General features: G+C 46.4%; 1 protein-coding gene across 1 annotated transcript in view; it reads right to left on the reverse strand.

Moving 5' to 3' along the window:
• Window positions 1–9,795, reverse strand: part of kif16bb (kinesin family member 16Bb) — a 97,975-nt gene that overhangs the window by 48,821 nt on the left and 39,359 nt on the right. The window contains exon 12 of the mRNA XM_063191872.1: window positions 9,540–9,599. Coding sequence (XP_063047942.1) covers window positions 9,540–9,599 — 60 coding nt within the window. The remainder of the gene's footprint in view (window positions 1–9,539; window positions 9,600–9,795) is intronic.

The raw sequence follows: 9,795 nt of genomic DNA on the forward strand, positions 1-9,795 counted from the left end.
AAACTCTTAATTTCACAAAGGATTTTAATGTTATACACAAGCATTAATCAGGCACAACCAACGATCACTAAGCCACCAACTCATCTTCTTGATGGTGTTAAAACATGTGCTTTAGCCAGTGCTTAGCATTGCAAGGGAATCACTTGTAGCCCTCCAGAATTCTTTTTCGGAGAATAGCCTGTCCAAAATCATCTGTAATACTTGGCCGTGGTTAAAGTGATAAAAGGGATTGACATGGATGATTTGCAGTTTCTGGTTGAGGGCTGATCCCCTTTTGAAGAAACGTGGAAAGATAACGACACACCGTGTCAGTTTGTCCACCGGCAGGTACGGTAACTCTGAATTTCCACTCTGACAGCGCTTTCACTTTTCTCTCCTTTCTTCTTTTTTTTTCTGTACCTCTCTCCACAGGTCGTTTTGACTTCAAGAGGAGGAGGCAAATTGTCAGAAACTCTGAACAACAACAGAAACACTTACCAAGAAACATTCACTTTTCCGCCTACTTCTGAGCACTCCCTCCATCAGTCTGTTTGTCTGTTTGCCTCTCTCTTTCATATCTCACTGCTTTCTTCTGTGTTCCACTGTGCTGCACTCATGCTTTGAAAACAAGGCAAAGAAGCGGTGGATTGAAACCAAAAGGCTCATTACTCGCTGAAAGAGAGAGAGAGAGAGAGAGAGAGAGAGAGAGAGAGAGAGAGAGAGAGAGAGAGAGAGAGAGAGAAAGAAAGAGAGGGAGAGGGTGAGAGGACTTCAGTGCGGATCCATTTGAAGTAATTATCTGCAATTACATTCCGCTGATGTGTTAGGCTGCACCGCTACTGCTCGCCCACTGCTGTGTGTGTGTGTGTGTGTGTGTGTGTGTGTGTGTGTGTGTGTGTGTGTGTGTGTGTGTGGTATGCTAAGACAGACACTGCAGCCAAACCAGACTGCAAATTGGTCCCAGGACATTTCAGAACTTTCCATGTCTTCATCGTGTTGTTGTTGCTAAAGTTTTTAGGCTAATTTCTGTCTGTCTGGGTCCCTTTATTTTTCCTCACCAGTGGCGGAAGTTTGTGCGGAGATAGAAGAACTCTTATCACACGGGCTCATCCAGAGGTTCTTCTGTTTGGAAAGATGGGAAGAGAGTGGGGAGGGAAGGATGAGGGGAAAGGAGGAAAGGATGGACGGACATAAACATGGTACAGGGTGTGGACCAGATCAGAGCCAAAGGAGGCAATGAGAGAAAGATGGAAGGAGGGAAGAAGATAAGAAGGAAAAATAGAGGAAAAGGCAAGAGGGGCATAGGCGTGGTTGAGTACTCAGTATGGACCAAAGGCAGTGCAGAGAAGACGATTCATTCACGGCATAGGCTAAAGCCCCGTGTACATCGAAGGCGAACTAAGCGAACTGCGCGGCGGAAGTCATTGTTTCTCTATAGAGGGAAGGCGAATAAAGCTACAAGAGCGAATTTGCCGGGAGCGAAGCTTCTTGAGCGACCAGGGCGAATTTTGACGATTAAACTCAAGCTAATCTTAAGCGAATTCACTATGACGCGGTTTGGCGAAAACCAATTGGAACGTTCATATCGAGGAATGTCCCAGGCTGTCAAGACAGAGCCATTATGTGATTAGCTGAATCAAACATGTCAGTGCAGCGTCCAGAGCGAATAAAACGAATTCATGGCGAAACTTCTTCAACCACCCTAGCTACCTGGGTCGTGTTGGTAGCGCTTGATGTACACGGGGCATAAGAGCGTAGTACGGCATGGGCACAAGCAGACTCACTTGCTGTGTCTCAAATGGTGCCCGTGTGCACTTCAGTATGCATGTTTCAGTGTGTATGGCCTATTAATTACGCACTGAAAAAATAGTGCCCGAAGTGCACAAGTGCGCCATCTGAGACACAGCAACTTTCTTTTTCTACTGTCAGTACTGGCGGCATAGTAAAGAGCAATGCCCCTATCGCCAGGGCTGGAGTGTGGAACAGGTTATAAGACACAGTGAATTTTTGACAGCTGTCATATCCCCCACAATTAACGCTGACTGACAACTGAAGTTAATTTGGACACCAACTGAACATTGACAACCGAAGATCCTCTTTCCACTGGGGCCGGTCTTTGCCATCCGGAGTCACATTTTTTTATCCATCCTGGCGTCACACCCACTGCCCATGCATACTGTGTTCTCAGGATACGCCACGGTACGCCCCCATCTGGGGTTAGATGGCGGCCGCAAATCTGAGAATCATGTGACCGACTAATTTGCACTGGCTGAGTGTGGATCAGTCAGCAGTGTTGCCAGATGTGTCTGACCCAGCGGCGTAACAACTCGGTCACGGGCCCCGGTGCGAGTATCCATCACGGGCCCCCGGAGGTTGTGCTAATTTTAGGATATTTTATCTAGCCATTACGGGTGAAAGGGTGGGCTATTTTCTTTGCAATTGCAACAGCATCGTGAATGCTGCAACGATGTGCACATTTACATCATAGAGTATTTAAGTTATCTGTCCCAAAAAAACAACAACAGGACAAACGCAAAGAAAGGCTTTCGGAATATGTGTCTAGAGACCGGTTGAGACAGGGACAGGGGGCTGCGTGTGTGCTTGCGAGCGCACGGTGCCTGCTGACAGCAGGCTACACAGACGAGGGAGACAACCATGCTGATCGTAAGCACCCCAGTTTAAACTTCATAAAAAATAACACTAAGGACTTAAAAGATAGACAGCACAATCAACAGAATATGCCTTCATAATGATTTCAATATTCCACTACCCCACATACACAAGGTGCCATTGCAAAGTAGTTTTGCGTCCTTTGGCTTATATTATGCTAACAGGAGAAACGCTAGATGATAAAATCAACATGGAGTGGAGGTGCAGTTAGCAAGTCAGCACAACTAGTTGTCAATTGGAGAACACACAACTAAGTTACAACGCTGGGTATAACTACAGCAATACTGTCACAGATTACAAACTAGAATGGACACCGTTAAAAATGTGCCTCGTCTCTTTCGTTTGGCCAGACCCTGCCGAACACAGAATACTGGACTAGAAAATGACAACAATTGGAAAATACCTGAAGGAGATGAGTGATATGAAATCAATATAATGCCACGGCGGACATTATTATAGGGAAACCTGTCCTTACCTTCTTCGTAGCGTCTTTGAAATCTTCTCAGATAATATCCAAGGAGGTCTAATATCCATAGGATGTTCTTGCTAGCCAGTAGCCATCTCTATTCTTGGATGAAGTGACTAAACTCATTTTATATTCCGCCTTCAAGAAAGCCAACAACGCATAGCCTACTACTACCTGTACAATGACAATAAAGTTTCATTCATTCATTCATTCATTCATTCATCCATAGATAAGATGAGAACAAAAGAGTCCACGTTCGACTGACCAGCATGCATTTAATTTGGTAAGGGAATCAATCATGTGGTATTCCAAACAGAACGTTACCACTGGCGACTCGCGCTCCCTGTTTACATACAGCCAATGATAGTGTATGAAAATATATATCCCACAATCCCTGGCCGCAATGTAAAAAATAAAATGCACAAATATAGCGTTCATGTGTTACCTTTATTGCTATTTGAAACATTTGTCTGAACAATTCCACTGCCCATGTAATGACCTGTAGCAATATAGTAACTAAAAGTGTCAATTTGCAATTGATTTAATGCTCTAAATTCCCACCGTCTTGTGGGAGTCTGACACGGTCTATAAATAGTGTCTGGACTCAAGGTTAATGTAGCGTACAGGATACAATACCTATTCAATTTTCGACTCGTAACCAACGGGTATAGAATTGCATGGGGGGGCCCGCGATCCACTTCGGAGGGCCCGTTCGCGGGCCCCCCAGTGGTCGCGGGCCCCGGTGCGACTGCACCGGCTGCACCGCCTATAGTTACGCCAGTGGTCTGACCAAATCCCGCCCAAAAGGTTCTCAAAAACCGCCAAAATGCGATAAATTCCGCCCAAATTCAGCAAAATACATTGACTTCTATGGGCCCAAAACGGCTGAAAAAAAAAAACGCCAAATGGCCAATTTTTCCCGTTTTTGCCCGCCGACGCTCATCCCAAGTAGCCCAATTGGGCGGGCAACCGCCCAATCTGGCAACACTGTCAATCAGTATCAAAGGAGGGAGGGAGGGAAGGATGGAAGCAGGGAATAAAGGAGTCAGGGAGAGAAAGGAGAGAAGGCAGGAATGGCGGAATGGAGAAATGTATGGGTGTATGTTAAGGATGTGGGTGAAGTGAGCACTCGCTGAGGGCACACTAGTCAGTGTCAAAGGAGGGGAAAGTGGAGGGAAGGAGTGAACTAACGAGGCAGGGAGGGAGGTAAACAAAGAGGGGGAAGAGAGAAGGAGAGGATGGAGGGATGGAGAAATGGATGGATAGATCTGTGTTAAGGATGTGGGTGAGTGAACTCTCGCTGAGCGTACACTAGTCATTGTCAAAGGAGGGGAAAGTGGAGGGAAGGAGGGAGCTAAGGAGGCAGGGAGGGAGATAAAGAAAGAGGAGGAAGAGAGAAGGCGAAGATAAAGAGATGGAGGGATGCTGGGATGCAGGGATGGAGGGATGGATGTTAAGTATGGGTGAGAGCTGGCTGAGCGTAGGGTTAATCAGTGTCAAAGGCGCAGGCGGCCCTGTGAGTGCTTGCGGGCAACTGCATGCTGCCTGGCTGCCTGGCTGGCTGGACGGACGATGGCAGCAGACGGAGCCCGGAGCTCAGAGGCTGAGCCATGCCATCTGCTGTGTTGGTTTGGTCTCAGGACACAGTGTGTGTGTGCGTGTGTGTGTGTGTGTGTGTGTGTGTGTGTGTGTGTGTGTGTGTGTGTGCGTGCGTGCGTTGTAAGAGTGACGGAGACAAACAATGTGAGAGTGTACGTATGAGACAAGTTGATAGAAGCAAACAGTCTGTGTGTGTGTGTGTGTGTGTGTGTGTGTGTGTGTGTGTGTGTGTGTGTGTGTGTGTGTCTGTGTGTGTCTGTGTGTGTGTGTGTACACATCAGAGAGTGAAAGAGAGAGAAATAGATTGAAGAGAGAGAGAGAGAGAGCCTGTGCCTGCCAAGGGTTAGTGTATTCATCTCTCTCTCTCTCTCCAATTATCAGTGTGTGTGTGTGTGTGTGTGTGTGTGTGTGTGTGTGTGTGTGTGTGTGTGTGTGTGCGAGCATGTGTGTGTGTGTGTGTGTGCGGGCATGTGTGTGCGTGCTTGCGTGTGCGTGTGTGTGTGTGTGTGTGCGAGCATGTGTGTGTGTGTGTGTGTGCGGGCATGTGTGTGCGGGCATGTGTGTGTGTGTGTGTGTGTGTGTGTGTGTGTGTGTGTGTGTGTGTGTGTGTGTGCGCGCGCGAGCGTGTACGTGCGCGCGAGCGTGTACATGCGTGCGGATGACTCATACAAAGACAGAGTGGTGAGAGAGTGAAACACTCTCTCAGAGGTACAGTGTATACCGGTATTCGAAAAAAGAAAGAGAGAGACACAAAGAACACCAATAGCTCTTTCGGGATGAGAGTCAAGGGCCTGACACGCCAGGGAACCCGAGCTGAGGTGCCCGAGGCCTGCACAGCTGCCAACCCTCAGCCTGCCTATGAGCTGGAGGAGCACGGGTCCCAATACAGCCCTCCAGCCATAACAACCACATATAGAAACTGTATGTACCACACACATACATGTATGGCACCATAGAGTAATATGCTACGCATGAATATTAAGTATACTGTAAATGTAGTGGTGTAGTCTACTTTTTATGGTGGGTATACTGTATATTTGAGCATTTTTTGAAGTGGGTATACTGTATATATTTGTGCTATTCAAAACAATGGATCAATCAATTTTAAGTGGGTATACTGAAATCCCTGAAATTTAGAAGTGGGTATACTCCGTATACCCACGTTCTACGTAGACTACACCACTATGTAAATGTATGTAGTGCGTGGTTCAGGGTTAGTGGTGGCTCAGGTGGTAGAGGAGTCGTTCCGCTAGCAGAAGGTTGCAGGTTCGAGCCCCGCTCTGCCTGACCACATCGATGTGTCCTTGAGCGAGAAACTTAACCAGAAAATTGCTCCTGGTGGCATGGTGGTACCCTGCGTGGCAGCCTCTGCCACCGGTGTGTGACTGGGTATAAATGTGAGGCTTACAATGTAAAGCGATTTGAGTGCTCCAAGGACTAGACAGCCACTATATAAATGCAGTCCATATACCATTTACCATTTATACGTTGAAAAAGATACATTCAGAGAATAGCATCTGTGGATGAAATTTGTGTTCCAGTCAGAGCCCCATGCATCAACAACAAACCTCCGAAAAAGTTTTTATAATGTGGTTACCATTAGTCACTACACATACTGTATCTACGAATAGCAAGGACAGCGAACACCAAAACAATAGCTGCCCATCATGGCAGTAGCAGACAAGTACCCTCAAACACACTCATACAGTACACACATGCACGCACACATGCACACACAATTAAAACAGAGCACACCAGTAGCCATTAGAGCATTTGAATACTGAGTATCACTCATGACGATACAAGAGCTTAAGAACATGCAGTCCTTACTGAAATTTGCCAAAGGCAGAATGCATTAAGCCTGATTATGTATATGCATTAGAGAGCTTGTTTGCGCGAAAAAACATCATTTATATTTGTTCCTAGATGTAGAAGTGTGTGTGTGTGTGTGTGTGTGTGTGTGTGTGTGTGTGTGTGTGTGTGTGTGTGTGTGTGTGTGTGTGTGTGTGTGTGTGTGTCTAAGGACATGTGTTTGCAAATGGCACTTTTCAGGGCATCCACTTCACCAACCGTGTGCATGACGCGGAGCGTCGGGGATGTAATGGTTTTGCGTGCGCGTCCGCCGCCGCGTAAGGTCTTTCGTGTTAACGCGATAACTTTTGAAAGGATGTTTGTATTTGTCCCAGATTTTTTGGGTGAATGCTCTAGGGCAGGTTCATGAACTGATTCGAGATTGGAGGTCAACACTTTCAAGATGGCTGAATTCAAGATGGGCGAATTTTTGTTTGGCCCATAACTTCTGACTGGGTGGATGGATTTCTCCCAGATTTGGTGTGTTAATGCTCTAGGGTAGGTTCATGGACTTATTTGAGTTTGGAGGCCAACACTTTCAAGATGGCTGAATTCAAGATGGCCGAATTTTTGTTTGGCTCACAACTTCTGACCAGTCGGATGGATTTGTCCCAGATTTGGTGTGTTAATGCTCTGGGGTAGGTTCATGGACTGATTTGAGTTTGGAGGTCAACAGTTTCAAAATGGCGGAATTTTTATTTGGCCCATAACTTCTGACTGGGTGGATTGATTTGCCCGGTACTACCTTATTTTAACAGTTCACCATTTCAGTGAATCTACCATATTAGGTACAGTGTAACAATATTTAATACCATGTGATACTAGTGTAATACCAGTGTAACAATATGCAATACCAGGTACAGTGTAATAACCAGTGTACAATATTTAATACCATGTAATACTAGTGTAATACCAGTGTAACAATATGCAATACCATGTAATACCACTTACACAAAAATACATGATGTAGTACAAAATTGGTACATGGTGTTACACTGGTATTACATGGTATTAAATATTGTTACAATGGTTATTATACTGTACCTAATGTGGTATATTCACTGTAATAGTGAACCATTAAAACAGTGTTACCATTTGCCCCATTTTTTGCTTCATTTTCACAATAGTCATTTGGTTTTAAGCCTATGCACGTCATTGATCTATGTATAGATATTAAATATAATTCTTTAATATTTTGTATTTATCATATACGTTTATGAAAAGGTGGACGGGAGTGGTAGGAATGATGGGGGACTGGAAGCGTTGCGTTTCGGGGATATACCTTAAGCAGTCGAAGGCGACTGCACAGGCAGTCTAGTTTGCATGTGTGTCTGTACAGTAGGTGTGTGTGTATTTTGCATATGTGGGCAGCAGCACTGTGTGGGCTGGTTAAGAAAGGAAGAGAAGAGAAGAGAAGAGAAGAGGAGAGGAGAGAAGAGAAGAGAAGAGAAGAGAAGAGAAGAGAAGAGAAGAGAAGAGAAGAGAAGAGAAGAGGAGAGAAGAGGAGAGGAGAGGAGAGGAGAGGAGAGGAGACCAGAGAAGAGATGACCAGAGAAGAGAAGAGAAGAGAAGAGAGAAGAGAAGAGAAGAGAAGAGAGAAGAGAAGAGAAGAGAAGAGAGGCTCACTCTCTCCGATGACTCTGAAGTGGCGATGTGTGTGGGAGTGTGCTTTAGACCAGCATGGGCAGCTAAATTACCAGCCAAGCACGTACCTCACACACGCACACACACGCACACACAATCTCTCTGATCATCCACTCCATCCTTTCGATTGCAGCTCTTGTAATTAGACACAGTGGTGTGCATGGATGTGGACACGTGGACACACACACATACACGTGGACACACACACCTGTCACTGCTAATGCTACACCGCTTCCACACTACAGTAGCTGCCAGCCAGTCAGGCTTCGTCCTCTTTCCCTCTGTTTCATCCAAGCTGTCCTCGACTGTAGCCCAAACGACTAGGGCACTGATTGGCATAACGGCAGAGACCCAGGTTCGATTCCTCGAGTGATTGCCTGATCCTGCTCTCTCTCTCTCTCTCTCTCTCTCTCTCTCTCTCTCTCTCTCTCTCTCTCTCTCTCTCTCTCTCTCTCTCTCTCTCTCTCTCTCTCTCTCTCTCTCCTCTCTCTCCTCTCTCTCTCTCTCTCTCTCTCTCTCTCTCTCTCCCTCTCTCTCTCTCTCTCTCTCTCTCTCTCTCTCCACCCCCCTGGTTAATCTGCCCAGGAAAAGCTGTCTTTAAAAGGACTCTATACGCAACTTTTCCCCTCCATTCCTTTCCCTTCCCTATTTCATCCAAGCTGTCTTTAGAAGGGCTCTACACACTACTCTGTTTAGCCGGGAGCGTGGCCATATGGGCCTGCTGAGGTGGCGGCCGAGGGGGAGACTTAAGGGGCATCGATTAGTTTGCTCATCCAGGACCAATGTTGGGGCCCGGGTCGTAACGATTTGCCAAAGGTTTTCCCATTAGCCCCAATTAGACAAGGCTGCCAAATCAATGGGGCCACTGTCAAATTGTAATGCGATGCTCAGTGACAGTGTCAGTGACAGAGACATCTGAGGCTGCGGTGAGATGGTGAGGACCGTACATAAGATCAGGGCTCAAAATGAACACCAGCCAACCAGCCGAATGCTGGTGAGAATTCAGTTTGTCTGGTATAAAAGAAAACATTCTAGCCACTTCTACGCATAGTAGGTGTATGTTTGGCTGGTAAGATTTAACGTCTAATAGCTTAATTGGCTGGTGATGAAAAGAGCCCTGCACAAGGTGTAAAAAAAGGCAGACACAGAGACAAGACACACATGTAGCCCTTCTGCTGAACAGGACGTGACACGCGCACACGCACACACACACACACACACACACATGCACACACACACACACACACACACACACACACGGTTCAATGGCCTGTTTCAAATCTGACATGCCGTTTCTTTTCAAAATAAATAAATAACAGCAGTTTCTCACCCTTAAAATGATCTGCGTTTCCCTCCACTTGTTGGTCCATTCCTGGGTCAGCTGCAGGACCTGAAACGGCAAAAAGATGTTCACACCAGTGATACTGCACACACACACACACACACACACACACACACACACACACACACACACACACACACCTCCCAACATGCGTGCATATACACAAACAGGGCCCCAGCGTGGCGCGGTGTGGTGTAGAGTAGTGTGGTGCGGCGCGGTGTGCCGTGATGTGGTTTGGGGTAGT

This window comes from Engraulis encrasicolus, chromosome 24 (assembly GCF_034702125.1).
Source record: "Engraulis encrasicolus isolate BLACKSEA-1 chromosome 24, IST_EnEncr_1.0, whole genome shotgun sequence".
Classification (NCBI taxonomy): domain Eukaryota; kingdom Metazoa; phylum Chordata; class Actinopteri; order Clupeiformes; family Engraulidae; genus Engraulis; species Engraulis encrasicolus.